Here is a 21252-nt window from a genome sequence, read left to right as displayed (position 1 = left end):
ACAGTATACCTGCTGCTGTGTGTCAAATAGCAAAAAAAAAAAAAAAGAAGAAAATCACTCACTGCTCTTGACTGAATAACTTTTGTAGATTTAATATGAATCAGTGCATATGTAATTCATGTGAAGACTATGCAGTGTTTTATTTTTACATTTGAATATTCAGTTTCTGTTTTGTTTCTTGTTCTTGAATGCAACAGTTAAATAGATCTAATGTAGGCCTACCTGAAAAACTTAAAGCACTGTTTATTTCATTTTTATCTTTGTTTTATTGTCAATATTTATTGCGAACATTTCATTTAATGAGATATGCATTATAAATCCATCCCAATTTTATGTGATCACGCATTACAATTTCTGTTTTATGTATACTATAAGCCATTTCCTTTGTTCCTCTCTGCCATCATACAATGAAGAAAACAAGAGCACGGACGTGCATGAATTAACAGATCTATTCACTGAAAATGTGGCTTTCTTTAAGGCAGTACCTCTAATATTAAGGCCTTATGTCCAGTTTAACAAATCCTCTGTAAAATGGGCTGATGGACTTATATTGGCCCATATAAAACTTTAAAATGTAAAATGAGCAAAAAATTTGTATTTTACAAGATCAATAAACCCTTTATTAAACCACTTTGTCGGATTTAACGCATCCATACAGGTGGCAAAGAAATGCTGAATTTCTTCACTCAATTCTAACAGTGCTTATTGCAAGAAGCGCCATAGACATAGAAGACTTTAAGAAGCATCACATTATATAAAAGGAGGCTCATGTGTAGGGCTACACGATCAGTGTTTCGCCTACATTAATGTATTTGCGGTGGCACGCCACATTATCAATGTTGACCGCCACAAATAGATTTTTATTTTACCTTTACGTTTTTTTATTTTATTTTACTATTTAAAATGGGTACTTCATTGTAGAGCTGCGTGCAGCACATGACTGGTTCCGCAACTCTCGCACACATGACAGCAAACAAATTAAAACAACTACTCTTCAGATAAGTTGCAAGTGGTCATACACCAGACGAGAAGTGCTACGCGGCTTCGCATTTAGAGGTACTGTACACCGGATGCGCACATTCTATTGTCAGTTTATGGTCAACAATATTGTTATGTTTAAAGACACTATAAAATTATGATCATGTCTACACAATGCGTTGTTACGATTGTACTGTACAATTAAATACAATGATTGCTACGCTTAGTCACTTAACATTTTACCTGAGGGCATAGGCAACAAAATTAAGAATCTTACGTGAAAATTCTAACATCAGCAATCCTCATTCATGCAGCTGATTTTTGCATTTTGTGTTTAAAGAATATGTGATTTGTGGCATACAATTAAGATTATTTCCCAACTTCGCTGAGTACTGCTCTTTTTCGTATCGTTGCGCTACTCCTTGCTATTGAATTATGTTTGTTGTGACCTGGTACATCCAGTAGGTGACACAATAGGCAAAAGTTATATATGCTTACGTATGGAAAAATGGCAACAAAACACAAAATGCAAGATTACAAATGCTTCATTTATTAATTTACGTTTTCCCTATATATTCCCTATATTCAAAAGCTTTATTTACAAAAAGAAATTAAAACAAATATTAATTAAGAAGAAAATAGCTTATAATAATGATGTCTTAGCGAAGAGAGACAATCTAAGAGAAATCAAAAGACAAACTAAAGTAGACAAGGCCCTATACAAACAACAAATTGAGGCTAAAATGTCACAAGGAAATTTTAAACAGGCCTGGGAGGGAATTAGGATGATGATTAATATCCCATGTAAGAGTATAGGGAAGAATTTTGAACTAGCAAACAGGTTAAATTTGTTCTTTTCTCGTTTTGAGGGGAATAATGAAGAGAGGGGGAAAAAAAATGAAGAAAATACTTTGACATTGACTAATAATTTTTCTATTACAGAAGCTGATGTCAAAATAATGTTCCAAAAATGTAATACACAAGAGTCCTGGGCCGGACAATATTAGTGGTTATGTATTAAAAACCTGTGCTGAGCAATTATCCAGTTTTTGCTTTATTGTTTCAAAAGTCTCTTGACCAGCATGTAGTGCCAACCTTATGGAAAACTAAAGGTGTTAAAGAGGATCTTTTCATCGACTGAGAAACCAAAGACTTACTGAGTTTTTGAAATGAGCTCATGCGTAAGAACAACCCCCCTCCTTCAAAGCTCATTTCGAGGGAACGCCTCCCAAAACTCGTGCATGAGTATTGGAACACGAGTGTTTACCACCGGTATTCGCTGTGTCGTGTTAGTGGATTCATTATGTCGGACTCACCGCAGGTAACTCATAATCTGCAGTTGTTACTCCTGTCTCCTGACAAAAACATTGCGTGCGGCGCCTGTATAGTGTGGAAAGTAACTGGAGCGCGCAGCAGCGCACGTCTCTCACAAGGAACGTCATGGCAGTGATTGACAAGCCAGAGGGCCAATCGTTTACACGATGATCGTGTAAACCATTGGCTGATGTTTTTAAGGCCCTACCTCGTGCACAGATGATGTATATTAATATTATTCCTTTCAGTGCACCTAATAAATAGTCTTTTATCAGTTAGTAAAGACAGTTTCAAGTAATATTGCAAAAATGTATAAAACAAAACATCCTCCTTAGCACCTTTAACAAACCAGTAGAACTTGGTGATTATCGTCCAATTGCATTAAAGGTGTTACAGAGGATGTTTTGTATCATACATTTTTTGCAATATTACTTGAAACCATCTTTACTCGGGGTGTGAGAGATCTCGTGAGACTAACATGTGACAAGATTTCTTGTCGAGGTGAAAAGTAGTCTCATGATGTTGCCATGACAGAGTGTTAGGATGATTAGGAAAGAATATGCCACCGCTACGTTTACATTACGCCTCCACTATGGTTTTGCTTTGTATTTAAATAAAAAAAACATTTAATTTAGTTGGATAACGGTTGCCACCGCCGCTCCATATTTACAGAGTTACGCGTGACCGTGAAAGTGAAAGTAAACGCGAGCGTGCATTCAAAACGCGATTTCAATACCTGCATTTTGAAAGCGGCTCCCTGATGAATACAGATATCTCTCAGTATGAAAGCTGTCTTAGGCTGGGCAGTGTAGTTGTAACCATCTTTTAGCTCTGTATCAAAGAAAAATTTGGTCTTATTTGCACTTTGAATATTGAGAGAGTGCGATTATGGTTGCACTTATTGTAAAGTGTTGCCATAAAAATGAATAACAGTTTTCTCTTAATCTTATTAAGCACAAACAGTAAGGTTTCATTTGTTAACATTAGTTAATGCACTGTGAACTATCATGAACTAACAATGAATGACTATTTTTATTAACTAACATAAACAAAGACTAATAAATACTGTAGCAAATATATTGCTCATTGTTAGCTAATTGATGTTGGTTAATATATTAATGTTAATAAATGAGACCTTATTGTAAAGTGTTACCATTTTTATTTATACTGTGTTTATTTCTATAAGTTTGTGGAAAGGAGTTCAGTTAAGAGGTCAAAAGTTGTAGAAGCTCATAAATCATATACAGCAAGGTCTGAAGAGACTGAAATCATACAGAAGAGAAGTCAGTCAGTTGAGTTAGTTGACCTTTTACAGTACTTGAGTACTGTTGTCTACTTAAAGTAGAACTGAAATGACATACCCGTCTCGTCACACCCCTAGTCTTTACTAAATGATAAAAGACTATTTATTAGGTGCACTGAAAGGAATATCAATATATATCATCTGTGCACGAGGTAGGGTCTTAAAAACATCAGCCAATCGTTTATGCGATCAACACGTAAATGAATGGCCCCCTGGCTTGTTAATCACTGCCCTTACATTCCTTGTGAGAGACGTGCGTGCTCCAGTAACTTTCCACAGGCACCACATGCAATGTTTTTGTCAGGAGTAACAACTGCAGATTATGAGTTACCTGCGGTGAGTCCGACATAATAAATCCACTAAACGACACAGCGAATGCCGGTGGTAAACAAACACTCGTGTTCCAATACGCGTGCACGAGTTTTGGGAGGCGTTCCCTCGAAATGTGCTGTGAAGAAGGGGGGTTGTTCTTACGCATGCGCTCATTTCAAAAACTCACTAACAGTCTTTGGTTTCTCAGTCGTCGAAAACATCCTCTGTAACACCTTTAACTTCTTTGGTATTTAAATGTTGAGAAAGGCTTGTTAAAAGTTATATAGTGGAAAACACACAGCATTTATTGGATCAGTTTCAATTTGATTATCAGCCCAGACCCCAATAAGGGAGTACACAATTCTATTTTAACACTGTTGCATATTGTTTATTCACAACTTGAGGGTTCCAGAAATCATGTAAGAATTATCTTTGCTGACTTTTCTTCTGCATTTAATAACATTTTGCCATCGGTATTGGTTGAAAGACTAGATTTCTCTCTAGATCAGGGATGGGCAACTTCGATAGTGACAAGGGCCAACATTTTTTCTTCTTAATACCAGGGGGCCAGGTTACTAATCCACACTCGCACCTTGTCTTACTCAATTTACTTTCTATTAAGGGAAATCAATGTATAAATAATATAATTTGTTTTTTTAAGATTTTATGAACTGTAAAACTTGGGAATGGGAAACTTTGTTTTCAGCTGACAAGCAATATTACCCCATCAAGCAAATGTAAACATCTTGATTGCATTGTCTGTAAATTTGCAACAAACAAATGTACAGATGTCCTATTTTTGATTCCAAGCCTAGAGAACATTTTCAACTCTACTTTGTTGAAAAGTGTTATTTAAAAAATAGTTGTTCCATATGGCATTACCATGATCCACATCCACATATTACCATGAAAAATACTATTTTTAAAAATGTATAAGAACATAATTAAGTGCATACATTTCTGTCATTCATTTGGCAAAAAGGTTTTGTTGACTATGCATTTTACCTTTGAAATCCAAGACAAGTGCAACTCTGGCGTCACGTGTATCTTTCATACTTCTTGTTAGCTGCTTTTCTACCACAGGGTCAAACCGTTCCCTTTGCTTTACCGTTCCATTCCGTGCCGATCCGGCCGGTACTGATATGGTTTCGTTTCCACTGTGGGGCTGATAACGGAGCTCTTCAGTTGTTGTCTTAGTAACGCAACAATTTACACATGATATGCGATGTAAATAGTGACTGTGTTATGGAGGACGATCAGTTATTTCTTTTAATTCTATGATTAATTTGTGTTCATGTTGCTCAAATATCATGTTTAGCAAGCTATGGAGAAACTGACAGCCAGACAAAGGACAAGTGACCAATCCTGAGTGACGACGTCACTACACGCATTCTAGCAGTACCAGGCTCAAGTGGAAATACAACTGGAGTCATGCTGAATTGAGCACACATTCAGTTTGTAATTGTACAAACTAAATGTTTTTTATTACTATATATAAAAAAAATCAAAACGACGGTGGAGGCGCGTTGGGCAAGTGATGATAACGGTGTTGTTCCTGAACACCAACAACACCGCTATTGCAGAAATCCTACCTCAAGCCATAATGATTTTAGGCTGCCTAAACGCGTTATAACATTGTCAACAGCCTGAATGATGGGTACTTGTATGAACATTGATTTTAACGTCTCTGTTACATGCCAAGCTAGTCTACAGTTTGTGTGTGAGACAGCGTGTTCTTCTGTTGTCTAAGAGCTGATTGACAGCTTGTAGATGCGTTATTGCCAGTGCACGCCACCCTCTGGTTACATGAACGTATCACCATTAAAAACATGATTTTTTAAAGAAGAAAATCAACTAATCGAATATTCGAAAATCGTGACATCCCTTGTAAGTTATGCCCATGCTATTTTTATTACTGTTGCTATTGCTATGCCATGCATGACTTGACTTGAAATATAACATTTTCTTAACTTTAATTAGTTTCATAAATGCTAGTTTTTAAACCATTTATTGTTAAAGGCAAACTTATTTCAAACTGAAAGTTTCACCATGGGACTAGGAAAGGATGTAATAAGGCAAAACATACTATACCAAATATTTTTACATTTAATTCAAAAGAAAAAAAAAAAAAAAAAACCTTGCATAGTTCTCATTATATTTTTATACAGACTTAGGATAGCCGGAGCTCTGGATGCCTGGACTGATAACCTATGGCATTAAAGGTTCTCTAAGCGATCCTGTTGACATTCGAAGTGTTGTCAAACAAAACAGAGGCTAGCTAGACCCTCCCTCCGCCTCCTCCTCCCCTCCCATCCGTGCTTCCTGAAACAGTCATGAACGCGCATTTAAAATCATTCTTGTCGGTTATTGGCTGGAGCATGTTTATTATGATTCGTGGTCCAGGCTGCACCAGTTTGTTTTTGTTGCCGTTTTTGGAGCTTGTGGCGACTACAGAGACCGCGTTTTTTTACAGTGTGTTCAGGGGACAGGCAGCTAGCGGATAGTGAGGAGATGTTTGCTGTATGTGACAAAAAATGTTTTGGCCTAAAAACACGTGACATCGCTTAGAGGACCTTTAATGTGCAATTTTTAATTATGTCTGGAAGCTAATGTATAGCTGAGGCCTCTGCTCATCTGGGCTCAAGTCAGACAGCAACATCAAGTGTTCTGCCTTTTGTGAGGTAAACTGTCTTTGGTAAACTGTTAAACTGCCTTTGAAAATTAGTATGTTTGGCCTCCACTCGCTATAGAGAATCTTTCTGCTGAGGCCTCTGCTCATGTAACCCCAGTTAGACATTGTTGTCAAGTGTTCAGCCTTCTGTTGACTACCTTGGGTAAGTTGTCTATGATGTTGAACATGTCGACTGAGACCTCTGCTCATCTGGGCTCAAGTCAGACAGCAACATCAAGTGTTCAGCCTTCTGTGAGGCTGCCTTGGTAAACTGTCTTTGGAATTGAGTGTGTTTGGCCTCCTCTCACTATATAGAGTCATTCCGCTGAGGCCTCCACTCACCTGAGCTTAAACAGTGAAATCAAGTGTTCAGCCCTCTGGAAGGCCGCCTTGATCAAATGTCCTCCAGGCTGAATTTGGCAGGCCTCCCCTCACTCTTGAGAGTCATTCTACTGAGGCCTCCGTTCACCTGAGCTATAGTTAGGCAGTGTCATTAAGAGTTTGCCCCTCCGGGAAGCCACTTTGATAAACTGTCATAACTGTCAAACGGTGGGACGGTGACATCAAGTGTTGGCCCTCTTTAGGTCACATTGGTAAACTGTCTTTTAACCTGTCTCAGGCTCTTTAGTTTGGCTCAGAGATGCTGACTTTGAGTAAGGCAGGGTTGATCATGTCTTTTCAGCTCCCCTGGGGTTCACAGGGGTTGAACCAGACCCCCCCTAGTATAGTGTCAAGACTAGAGATGCACCGATTGATCGGCCAGGGATCAGTCTCACTTTTACCGATTCCGAGCCGATCTTTTTTGTTACCAGTGGCACAGGCAATAACGTCAGCTGCGTGTTAACCAACGCTCCGGCTCCGGTCTGTTCTGGTTCGTATCTTTTTTCCCTCTCACGGACCATAAGAGCTAATTCCTCCTCCGTGTACTCGGGTTCAAACAGATATGGCTCTGGGTCTGCTACAAACAAGTCATAATCATCTACAAAGTCCGCCATTGCAAATGATCTCTTGCAGTTTGCTAATAGCACAGGTGGTAAAAGTCACGTTGGTTCTATTGACGGAAATGAGAGGGAGGAGGAGAGGGAGCGGGGGCCGGTGAGAGGACTTTTCACGAGTGAAGATATTACTGCGCCAAGTCAAAGTGCTCCCGAGCACTTGCTATGGTATTCCGCCATACAATATAGTTATCCATTTTACACGCTTAGAAAAGCGTAACGTTTTGTTTTGTGTCACCGTCCTAGGTCGAGTTACACTACTCGAGTAACTGTATTTAAATAGGGAAAACGTGGAGGTGTTTGGTAGCTTCTCTGCTTGGCCCCTATTGAATGAACTGGGCTAAGCTAAGTGCTAACAAAGTTTCGCCGCAAGACAGAGCAATTTAGTGCACGCACTGAGACGAGAGAGGTATGTATCAACTCGTCTTAGTTAAGGGAATAACATAGTTTAATATGAAAAAACGGTGGAGTATCCCTTTAAAACAGAGTGTTCAAACCAGAGGGCTAAAATCAGGGTAGGAAAATGCCTTTTATTTAAAAATTATGACAATTTTTGATGTAAAAAAAACATATGAAGATTATAAGTGCACCCCAGGAAACATTATAAAACAATAAAACAATGCAGTTCTTGACCCCTTTAATAGTTATTTTAAGATATAATAATTTTTCATTAAAAATGTTTTATTGAATATTCTTTCACATCTATTCTAGTGTTGATATTATATAAATAATAAAGCATTATAGATAAGTTAAATCATAGATGTAACAGTTTTATCAAAATAAAATTATTTAATACAATTTTAAATTTTATGAAACCATTTGTTAATTATTTGTTAATGTTAATTTTTCTTTTTAATTTATCCAGAAAATGCCATTAGAGGTGACAAGCATTACTCATATTTGCAAAAAGCTGGTGGGACATTTCTCCCATAGCTGGAAAAAGAAAGAAGCACTGAAGAAAGCACAGAGAGAACTTAACCTGCCAGAACATAGTCTGATCAAAGAGTACCCAATATGATGGGGCACTAGGCAGCAAATGTAGCAGAGAGCTCGGTCACAAATTCTCTCTGAAAATCATAGTACATGACATTTGGTTCCATCTTGGCAGGACATTAAGGTCCTTGAGTCAGTAAACATGGCATTGAGGCCACTTAAAGATGCTATGTCCAGGGAGGACTACATGAGCATTTCCTATCTACAGCAGTGGTAATTTCGTTGACGAATAATTTGTGTCGTTTTCACGGATGAAAACGAGACAACTAAATAAAAATGCATTTGAATGACTAAAAAGTACTCTAATTTTCATCAACGAATAAAAACGAGACAAAAATGATAGAGAGGGATGATTTGGGAAGATATCCAATCAGGACTGCTGTCCTATGTGGAAGATTCACACATTTGAATGGTGCGTTCAAGTCTTCCTGGGAAGTTCGTATGTACGAGGTGGGAAGTCGTGTGTACGACAGTAGGTGCCTTCAAGTCACTTTCGTCGGAGTAAGATGGCGGTGTGCCTTCTCTAAATTAATTACACAAAATAACAACACTTCTGCTTCTAGAAAATGTAGAGCAAAGAATGTGCATTAGCTGTATGTTGCTTTTTTATGTTTTTAATTAATTTATGAAGCCATTTTAAAATGTATTGTTAGGTACATATTACATTTTTATATTGTGATGCTATCGTATTTTTGCTGGGAATCAGCTTACTTCGTTGTAAATAGAAAAGCCTGACAATGTCACTGCTAAATACCTGTAAGTATTGTGGTATTTCGCTATGTTTCTGACTGACACGCCCCCAACTCGTACAGATCGGAGCTTAAAGAAAATTACGAGCTTCCCACTGGTATTTACGACATTGTGGTGGCGTTCATGTCGGTTCTGCTCGTAAATACGATCTTTCCGACATGACTTGAACGCACCAGAAGTGTAACGTGCTGTTCTAACCACGGGAAAATCTACAGGCTCGCCCAGCAGCATTTATGCCAAGCGATTGCTAATGTTGATGAATGTTCATGACAATGTTTACTACACGTTTATATGGTAATATGTTTTAGACGGTTGTAAGAATGCATATTTTATCTCCCTTATCTGAACTTAAATGAGCAGCCTGCTACAGTGCAGACTGCAAAGATATCAGAATAAGAGTCTGGTTTATAATTGTTATTTTTTCCTGGTCATTATTGTTATTTTGTTTACACAAACTGTATTTAATTTAATTTAATTTCTATTTAATTCATAGTAAACTACTGTATCTTCTGTCATAGGAAGGAAAGACTACCAACATTATTTGACACATTATTCAATATAAGTATAAGGATTATTATAGTTAACTAAACTTAAAACCACAAATTCTTCATTACTTGAAAGAAATGTTAACTGAAATTAAAAAATATATATATATAAAAAATATAAACTTTTTTTATTTCATCTAGTTTCCAAGCTTTAGCTTAACCTGGTGTACTAAAATAACTAAAAAAGAAAAAAAAAAACTATATCGACATTTAAAAGCAAAAACTAAAACACATAAAATTACTAAAACTTTTAATTAAAATTACAATGAAAGCAGAAAAACTAAAAATCAAATCTAATCAAAAATTTACACAAAAACTGTAATAGTACCTCAATGATAAGTGTGTAAGTCCCTGACAAGAACTGAATTGAGCTCTCTTTTGTGTCTTTTTGCACTTGAACGGTCAAAAACAGTCCACTTTGGCGAGTAAAGTACAGTTGGTTGTCGTAAGTGAACAAACAGTTTGGAGAATATCAGATGTGTATGACTTTTTTTCTGTGTATTGTTAGAGAATGCTTAATGCATTACAATTTAACTAAATTAGATTTTAGACTAAAATCTTATGATATTTAGTCAACTAAAACTAGACTAAAAATGTAACATTTTGATCCCCAAACTCCACAGTGAGGACGACCCTTTGATGTGGAAATTTATAAGGTCAATTTTCCCCACTTAAGCTGGCACAAAAGTATATTTGTGTGCCTGCCACTAGCACACCCTCTAAAGCAGGGGTCTCAAACTCAAATTGGCTGGGGGCCGTTGCTGTGATTGACACCTCATAGGAGGGCCATTTTAATATTCAAGCACAAGAAAGTGCAAAATTTCTGAAAATTTACTTTCCTTTGCATTATTTCTCATTTACTTCAAATTTCATTTCTAAAATTTAGATCCACACTAATGGAAAGATCTGTTTAGATCCACTCTAACGGACAACAAAAAAACTCCCTGAAACTTCCTAACTCTTCCATCCAGATAGCGGAATTCCCTGTTTTTACTGTTATTTCTATTTCTTATGCATTCCATTATTATTATATATTTGGTTCTAAAGCACTTTGAATTACCATTGTGTATGAAATGTGCTATACAAATAAAATTGTCTTGCCTTGCCTAAAATATTTTTGCCATACTTAAATTTAAACAGCAGTGTCTCTATCATTGTTACATACAGTTTAAACTGTTAGGGAAAATGTTTGCACTTACTTTATTTTAGCTTAAATAGCATCAAAATCTTGCACTGAACAACGCTGTACTGAACAAATGCAATCCCTGAATACATTTGTACACTATTATATTTCTTCACTATTATACACCTGGCAACGCTTCTGCTCACACAGCTGAGCCACATTTGTCCAAGATGCCGTTTGACGTGCATCGGACGCGTTTCGGTGGTTTAAATCGACGCTCCATCCACTTTCATAGCAACGACAGACACCACGGGAGCGTAAGCGCTTTGGAAAGGAGAAAGTGGCGCGGTCACTTATGTGACGCGATATCTGTGAATGGCCCTTTAGAACGGCGACTTTTTCTTTGCATGTTGAATATGGTATGAGACAACTAGAGAATAATAATAAAAATAATAATAATTTAGCGGGCCGGATTATGTTTTACTTTTGAGATCAGTTGAGGGCTGAGCGGAGGGGGAGGGCGGGCCGTAAATGGCCCATGGGCCGGCAGTTTGAGACCACTGCTCTAAAGGCTATTCAGCAAATCAGGCAATGTAGTTACATGTCAACGCTCATCTTTTCACAAAAACCTGTGGGAAACAAAAAAATCTGTAACAATTTTTGTATGAATGCTGAAAAGTAACCAAGCAAGCAATGTAAAGAAGACACTAAGAAAGCAAAGAAGTAAATCCACTCTGTTTCAAGTGTTCTGTTTACCTGAATGTTATTGATGTTTTCAGGTTGATATAACTATATCAAGTTGAGCAAAGTGTTGGTGATATTTAGATTTTTGTTCGTTTACATTAGTAAAAAGTCAGATTTGTTTTATGCAACAGTAAAATGTTGACTGTTCACTATCAGAAGCTGCAGTTATGCTTTCTTTTCCCTGAAATAATGTGAAACATATGTTGGTTATATCATTTAAAAAAAAAAATTTTTTAATATAATTTAAATTGATTTTAGAAAAATAAATATTGTATCGCATATTGAATATTGCATTATTTAAGTTATTGTGTATCTCATTTTTCTTCAATATCATGCAGCCCTACATAAAGAATTAATTTTTAATAAAATATGGGGTATCAGTAGCCTGCTGTATTTTAAAGCACATGTTTTTAAAAATCTTATTGATGGTATTTTTCCTTGTAATCTCCACTGGCACGGCTGATTGCTACTCGCGAAAATGAGCTGTGATGCATCCACCCCATAACTTGTGAAAATGTTTATAGCACCACTTAGCGATCAAGAGCAGAAAAGCATTAGTTGTCATGACTGCGCCGGTACCCACAGAGGCAAAAAACGCATTCTGGTTGAGTACCATCTGTACACATAAAATCTTATTCCACTCACCAGCCTCTTGTGTGTGAGAAGCAAGTTAATGACTGCCTCAAATTCCCTCAGGAAACACATATTAAGGAGAGATGAGAGCAGAGAATTGACTACCTCCTGGCTGAAACTCACGCTGGGTGAACATCTATTGTAATATCCCATAAACACTTCCACTTCACATAGAAAAGATAGACAGAAAATTCATTTAGTCAAACTGGGATTATTTATTTGTATGGCAGCATAATTCACCCCCAAAAAAGAGGAGAAATATAGAGGGTATGCACATGACATCATAACAGGCAGAAGCCACTGTCGTTACACTCACTGAGTGGCAAAAAGACAGATTGCAGACCTGACAACCTTGGAACTTTTCTTTTTTTGAGTACCAGTGTGATGGGACGGGACAAGGGAGAAGGGGGTCATATATTTTTTTACATTTTTGAGGATACAATACACAATACACAAAACACACACACACACACACACACACACACACACACACACACACACCTATCTTCGTAAATCTAATTTTGACTGTTAAAGTTTTTGTAATTTGACCCAATTGAAAAATTTCACTACACCTGCTCAAAAGCAGCTAAATTCATGATTAATATTGCATTGCATAATGTTTGCTTATAAAAACTGACAACCACAAATGAATTGCATTCAATTATTTAACATGGACTAAAATATTTTTTTGTTTGCAATTTCAAGTAAGCTATATTTACATACTTCGACTAACCTGACAGTCGAGTCGTTTACGCAGGTTTTGTAATGAAAACTAGTTTAAAATTAAGAAATCCATAGAAAACAGTAAAAACATTGAGTTTACATGTGATTCATTTAAAATACTTAATTTATTATTCCAATATCCAAATATGATAGTAAATCCCACAGAAAAAAAAAAGGTTTCTATTTGTAGCGTGCTGTCCTTGCATTTGATCATTGCACATTATAAACAAGACAAATATTTGCTGAATAAAGGTTAGGCAATACAAACATATTTATGGAAGACAGTTGACAATGAATAAAAAGGACCAATAAGAGCAAAACGTATAGAGTATTCAAGAATATCAAGTAACGTTAGAAGTTAGTCCGACATATAACGAGGGGTTGTGTTAACTAAAGCGTCCGTCATTTAACGATTCTTAAAAACACGGATGGATAATTCAAAATGTTTTCTGACAGAAAAAAATAACACAAGCAAGAACAAATTTTAAACCAAGCATGGCAATTTTAATTTTACAATGATCTTCCCTCTCTCTGTGTGCCCGCGCGTTTGTGTATGAGAGAGCGCTCGCAGCACTGAGACAACGGTAATTTTACATGCGTAAGTAGCCTAACTAATGTGCTAGATTTCACACAAAATAAGTAGGCTATATAACATAATTTGGTACTTTAGTTAGCATTAACACAATACTCGCGCTCCAGACTCGTGATTGCATTTTCTCACAGCATTTTCATAATCGATTTCAATTTTATTTATATTTGTTGTTCAACAATACTTGAGCATTTTATACCTGGCAGTGGTTCCCAACCTGTGGGCCACGGCCCACTAGAGGTCATCAGTGATCCTCCAGGTGGGCCACGAGATATATTAATATATTTAAATTCATTTTAATTTAATTCATTAATTTAATTATTAATATGTTACATTTAATAAATTAAATAAAATTAATTAGAAAATACATTTAAAACAAGGCACCACCTCTCGAGACACGCGTCATAGTCTGAAAACCACGTCTACCGAGGGGGGGAAACAATCCAACAGTCCCCAATGACTTTATATACTGTGAGGCTGCCTCTTTGTCATTTCTGGCTTATAACAAAAAACAGAACAATGTCTAAAAGCTGCTAAAAACTGTACATGGTGTATAGCAAACAAGCTAAAAAACCCAGAAGTTTTTACAAGCTGTCGACCCCAAAAAACGAATGTTTAAGGACACAAAAGTGGATATAGGCAGTGAAACAGAGCGCAATGGGTCATATTACTATAAGAAATATATGGGAGGGGAACGTATTTGGCGACATGGTTAAAAATAATGAATGTTTTTTTTCTTTGTTTGTTTAGCATAACCTGTTGCCGATTACGTTCCCCTCCAATGTATTTCTTATAGTAATATGACCTGTTGCGCTCTGTCTCACTGCCTGAATCCACTTTTGTGGAACTTAGTTCTGGGTTTTTTAGCTTGTTTGCCTTACACCATGTCACATAGCAGCTTTTAGACATTCTTCTAATTTTTGTTATAAGCCAGAAATGACGAGGAGGCAGCCTCACGCTATACAAAGTCAATGGAGACAGCTGGATTGTTTTCCCCTCCAGTGTGGGTGTGGCCTAAATGCGCTCTCTCTCTATTCTGTGATTGTTTCGGTTCAGCCCAGTCTGTTTCTCATCATGCTGCTGTGAAATACAGACTGAACGGTGGTTCAAAACGCAAACTCTCTCAGTTGGAAAAAGAAAACCTGTGTCGCTAAAAAGGTTTTGATAGATGATGATTGTAATGAACGTAAAGATGATTACAGTGACATACAGGAGTCGTTCATAAGGCATGCGCAAGTCCGTTATTATGCGCAAACAAACCGCACATGCGCTCTCGACTCACTGATCGATATAACATTGTATTTCTGCATGAACAGTTCAATATATTCGCGTAGTTGTCAAAAATTAATGTACTGTGAGTATTTTATAATGGATGCTTGCGGAACCAGTTTTTTTTTTTTTTTTTTTTTTTTTAGAGAAGTTTGAGAGGATCAGTGGTGTTGTTTTATATGCATAGACTGTAAAAAAATATGGACGTAGCATCCGTGACGTCACCCATAGAGTTCTGAACAGCAGTTTTGACGCGTAAATGAGGACGCGGCCATCTTAGCTGCGAGTCACCGCACGTCACTCCCGGATAACTGAAAATGGGCAAAGAGGCGGGGAGGTGGTTTGAGCTGATATGACTGGTTGCTGAAACCACGCCCGCCTAGCTCGACGTGACCATGTTAGCAGCAAAGGAGCTATCTATCTATCTTAGATACGATCTAAAATATTAATGACGATAAGTTTTATCATCAGAACGTTCCAAAGGTTTACTGTCAATCTACGGTGTTTTTTAAGATATAGATCCTCCAACACCAGTAGTGCTGGTTGTGCAAATAACAACATGGAAAATCAAATGGGACTTCATACCTTTATAATGAAATAGAGATCGTGAGATGAATCCATTCTGTGGCACTTGGGTAAAATATGAGTGTCCATTGCAAAACAAAAAAACATGTCACATTTCTTCTGAATGATCTGCTCTCTGTCATCGTTCTTCAAGAAAGGATGCAATCTGAGCAGCGTTTATGTTGTAAAACTGTATACGATCGTATCTAACAAACAAATGAGCCTATGTCCAAAGTATATTTTTTTCAAAATAGTGCAGCAGTTTTAGTTATAATATCCAAGCAGTGCTGTCGGATTTTGATATCCTCCCGCCATTGTCATTGTAGTAAATCTCACAACCAAAACTTTCAGCCAATGCCACGATCCAACAACGTGTGTTCTGTGTCTCTTCCCCATGCATGCACATCTACACAGACACACATCAGTCTCGAATATTATGCAGCAAGCCATATTTTATAATTGTATAAAATAATCGAGCACAAATACGGCTGAGATGCCAAATTCAGCGGCAGCTGAGGTAACATGACGGCTCACAGACAGCAGCGCAATCTACCTGTCACTCAAGTGACCACGCCCTTAATTATGCAGAACTTTAAGGCTTAATATAATTTAAACGGATTAGTTATAAAAAAATTCACCCCCCTCAGAGTTGTCATGAAGGGCAAAAATAGCAGTATAGACCAAAACCACAATTTGAACCAACTTGTAAACATGTTTTTTTCTGCTATAAACTTGGCCAATTTAACATGGGACTCTCAGATTCTGCTCTCTTTTGGAGCCTGTCCCTAGCGGCCAGTCGATGAATCGCAGTTTAAGTTACTTCCGTATTGGCTTCATGAGAGAAAGGGGGAGGTTGCCGCTTGGTTATATGTCAATAATTTTGAATGGATCCGCATAGTTTTTAAATTCAGTCCTTTGGTATCCCCCTGTGGTCTTATTTGGTATGGCAGGTTGACTTCTGCTTATTTAAGTTACTGAGCAGAATAAGTACTTTTAAGTTGTAAAGAATGTCTGCAAAACAGAACACAGACCATTTAAATCTATCTTGAGTTTCTTCTTTAAAGAAATATTAACATGGGGTTGAAAAGTATTGATGAGACATGTATCTCACGAAACGAGACGAGACTCGAGATTGAGTTCACGAGACGAGACGAGACAAGATTTTTACACACTATTTTTAAGAAATCCTCAATGGCGAAATACATGACTAAAAAAAATATTCTGCAGGTATATTTGAAATGTTTTAACTAATCATCTTGTAATTAATGTCATTTCAGTTCTACTTTCTGAGTATGAATTATCATATGCAGTAAAAGACAACAATACTCAAGTACTGTAAAAGGTTTTGCCACAAACTCAACTGACTGACTGCTCTTCTGTATGATTTCAGTCTCTTCAGACTTTACAGTGCATGATTTATGAGCTTCTACAACTTTAGACCTCCTAACTGAACTCCTTTCCACAAACTGATCACAGAAATAAAACTGCATAAATAAAAATGGTAACACTTTACAATAAGGTCTCATTTATTAACATTAATGTATTAACCAACATCAACTAACAATGAGCAATATATTTGCTACAGTATTTATTAATCTTTAACTTCACTGCATTAACTAATGTTAACAAATGAAACCTTACTGTTTGTGCTTAATAAGATTAAGAGAAAACTGTTATTCATTTTTTATGGTAACACTTTACAATAAGTGCAACCTTAATCTCACTCTCTCAATATTCAAAGTGCAAATAAGACCAAATTTTTCACATTTTTCAAATTCTTCAAATTTGATACAGAGCTAAGAGATGGTTACAACTACACTGCCCAGCCTAAAATAGCTTTCATATTGAGAGATATTTGCATTCATCAGGGAGCCGCTCTCAAAATGCGGGGTATTGAAATCGCGTTTGAATGCGCGCTCGCATTTACTTTCACGATCGCACGTAACTCTTTAAATATGGAGCTACGGCGACCGTTATCCAGCTGAATTAAATGTTTTTTATTTAAATACAAAGCAAAACCATAGTGGAGGCGTACTGTAACCATAGCGGTGGCATATTCTTTCCAAATCATCCTAACACTCTGTCATGGCAACATCACAAGACTGCTTTTCGCCTCGACGAGAAGTCTTGTCACATATTAATCTCGTAACACAAGATCTCGTCACACCTATACTAAAATACAAGTGTTTTTGTGAATTAAAAAAAAAAAGGGGGGGGGGTTATCATATTGATTCAGAGAGGAGGTGGGCCTTGGCGTAAAAAAGGTTGGGAACCACTGCCTTAAGAAGTTAGAAGTGCGCGAGTGTAGGCTACTGTCCTCGCTTGAGAATTCAGTCAGATGGCGGGAGTGGAAGGAGGGAGATCGAGCGGGATTTTGTGTTGCTGTCGATTTGCAGTCTCTTTTTATTGATAGGCCGTACGCATTTGTCAATCATCCCCTCTTGCTTTTTGAGGAAATGAGTCCAGCGCTATGATTGGTCAAACTCTTTCTTTTGCTGAATTTGAGTACTACGTGTGCACAGAGCCAGGTTTTTGCGTAGTATAGAGTGAAAAATCGTACCAGCGTACTTTGAGGTCAAAATGTGTTCCTGCTACGCAAAATGCTTAAATGTTGGCAAGTCTGAGATTGGCAGATTGGGGTTCAACTACAATGCCATGGAAAAACCCCACAAAACACTAGGGTTGGGAATCGAAAATCAATTACAACTCTGGAATCGTATACTTGTTAAATTAAAATTCAGATTCCTCTTATAGATTCCTTTGTGTTCATTTTAATGTGATTCTAAAACATTCAAGCACAAAGAGACTCGTGAGTTGTTTTGTGTGCTACGCATGCATCCAAAGCATGCGCACAGAAAGCCGCCTCTCATATAGTTTGCAAATACTGAATTGAGTACTCTTTTGCATCTTCTTGCACTTGAACGGACAAACACACAAAATTGTCAAAATACAGTTGAGCTCAAAAGTTTACATACCCCTTGCAGAATGTAGAAAAATGTTAATCATTTTAACATAATAAGAAGGATCATGAAAATTGCATGTTATTTTTTATTTAGTACTGTCCTGAATAAACTATTTCACATAACAGTTGTTTACATAAAGTCCACAAGACAAAAAAATAGCTGAATTTATAAAAATGACCCCGTTCAAAAGTTTACATACCCTTGATCCTTAAAGGGATAGTTCACCCAAAAATGAAAATTTGATGTTTATCTGCTTACCCCCAGGGCATCCAAGATGTAAGTGACTTTGTTTCTTCAGTAGAACACAAATGATGATTTTTAACTCCAACCCTTGCCGTCTGTCAGCCGTATAATGTGGGTCAATGGGAACTTCTTTTATGAGTAACTAAAACATGCTTAGAGAAATCCAAATTAAACCCTGCGGCTCATGACGACACATTAATGTCCTAAGACATCAATTATACTTCAGTGAGTGCTAGACATTACTTCCATTGTCAGAGCGCAATCAGACCTCACTAAGCGAGTGCTGAACGTAGTTGGACATAGTGGTGTTTTAGAGGTAAAAAATTATATAAATATATAAATCATCAATTATATAAATCGCACAAACCGATCGTTTCATGTCTTAGGACATCAATGTGTCGTCATGAGCCGCAAGGCTTAATTTGGATTTGTCCAAGCATGTTTTATTTACTCTTATAAAAGAAGTTCCCATTGACCCACATTATATGGCTGACAGACCGCAACGGTTGAAGTTAAAAATCATCTTTTGTGTTCTACTGAAGAAACAAAGTCACCTACATTGGGGGTAAGCAGATAAACATCAAATTTTCATTTTTGGGTGAACTATCCCTTCAATACTGTGTGGTTACCTGGATGATACATGACTGTTTTTATTTTTGTTTTTTTTTAGATGGTTGTTCATGAGTCCCTTGTTTGTTCTGAGCAGTTGAGCTCTGTTCTTCAGAAAAATCCTCCAGGTCCTCCAGATTCTTTGGTTTTCCAGCATATTTGCATATTTGAACCCTTTCCAGTAGTGACTGTATAATTCTGAGATCCATCTTTTCACTCTGAGGACAACTGAGGGACTCAAACACAACTATTAAAAAAGGTTCAAACATTCACTGGTGCTCCAGAAGGAAAAACGATGCATTAATCATTTGTGGACTTGTGGACTTTATGTAAACAACTGTTATATAATAGTTTATTCAGGACAGTACTAAATAAAAAAAGACAATTTTCATGATCCTTCTTATTTTGTTAAAATTATTAACATTTTTCTAGATTCTGCAAGGGGTATGTAAACTTTTGAGCTCAACTGTATACTCATAAACAGTCAGTTTCGTCTTAAGTGAAAGTAAACAGTTGAGAAAGAAAACATCTAACACCATGTCCTAAACCAGACACGATGTGATAAGATTCCAACGACGAGCAATTTGACTGTCCACACCAGACATGATGCGACAATGAGAAGCGATAAAATCAATCAAAAATCACAGCCAATCAGAAGACAGTGTGGGCGGGCTCTCTCGGCAAGAGCACAGCAGACACAATGAAATGGGCAAGTACATAGTAAAATTCATAAATATTACTTCATTTAAACATTATTTAAATACATACCAAATGACTGAACCAGTCTCTGTCATAGAATACACTTGTTTGTTCACATTGAGTTGACAGTTTGAATGTTCTTGTGCCCATTTATTAATTTTCAAGATCTGAAGTGAATTAGCCAGTGTTGTTTTCATTAGAGCTAAAAAGCAGGGAACACAGAATAATATTCAAACTGACATTAGATGCTTTTAACATTAAATAAAGCACATAAACAGTACTTGATGTTATCGTTGCCATATTTTGTGTTGCTGTTCCAGCCGCAATGTCGTAGAGAAAAATAAACCGTTTCAAAGTAGAATTGTTGTGTGTTGCCGTCGCGGCTGGTTAGGACAAAAACTCTGATTAACATGGAAAAGATGCATTTTATCGTGTGTCGTGGCGCGTCTGGTTAGGACACGGTGTAACAATATATTGGATCCGTGCATTCGGTCTTACAGTGACGGCAGCCTAATAATCCTGCTGCCATCTATGTAATTAACTTTAATGAGACAACAAAACACAAAGAGAAAATTCACTCACTGATCTTGACTGAATAACTTTTGTAACTAGATTTGTAATGTATATTTATAAAGTGCAGTGTTATTTTACATTTGATTAGTTTTTGTACCTGAATACTAAGACTTACCTAAATATCTTTAAATATTGTTTATTTCATTTGTATCTTTTTTCAGTTGTATTTATTTGTCCTACTGCTAATTTATTTGTTCTTATTTAATTTCTGAGCGTTTACTTGTCTTTAATAAATTTATATTAGAAAAAAATTTATATTAGATAGGATAGTTGTTTTTGCTATGATATTTTTGTTAAAATCATAGGCAAATTTCATTGTGTAAGTGTTCTTTAGACTGATTTTTTTAAATGGTTTTCAGCTGCAACGAAATGTTTTGCAAAAATGTTCTGTTTCTTTTTTTCTTTTTGGCCTTATAGGAATCAAAACTAGGAATCGATAAGAATCGGAAATTGATAAGAAGCAGATATTTAAATACCCTGCATATTGATAGTGGCTTCTGATACCCATAAAATATATACAATACCCATGGGTATAGCCCCCACCCCGGTGTTATCAGTAATACTGGTGTAGTCGAAAGTTTATTTACTGGTGTAAAAATTTCCTCACAGTGACATCCCTACTTGACTTTAACAGCTGACAGTTATCCAGATAACTTTAA

The 21252-nt window shown here is 36.7% G+C and overlaps 1 protein-coding gene across 4 annotated transcripts in view; it reads right to left on the bottom strand.

The window, feature by feature from the left end:
* topaz1 (testis and ovary specific TOPAZ 1) overlaps positions 1-21252 on the bottom strand; it is a 51886-nt gene that overhangs the window by 18889 nt on the left and 11745 nt on the right. For all 4 annotated transcript variants that reach the window (XM_048202207.1, XM_048202209.1, XM_048202206.1 and 1 more), the window contains one exon: positions 12374-12525. In XM_048202207.1, coding sequence (XP_048058164.1) covers positions 12374-12525 — 152 coding nt within the window. The remainder of the gene's footprint in view (positions 1-12373; positions 12526-21252) is intronic.

The sequence above is a fragment of the Megalobrama amblycephala genome, linkage group LG9, assembly GCF_018812025.1.
Source record: "Megalobrama amblycephala isolate DHTTF-2021 linkage group LG9, ASM1881202v1, whole genome shotgun sequence".
NCBI classification, from domain to species: domain Eukaryota; kingdom Metazoa; phylum Chordata; class Actinopteri; order Cypriniformes; family Xenocyprididae; genus Megalobrama; species Megalobrama amblycephala.
Note: the sequence above shows the minus strand (reverse complement) of the source record. Positions and strands in the feature narration are given on the sequence as shown.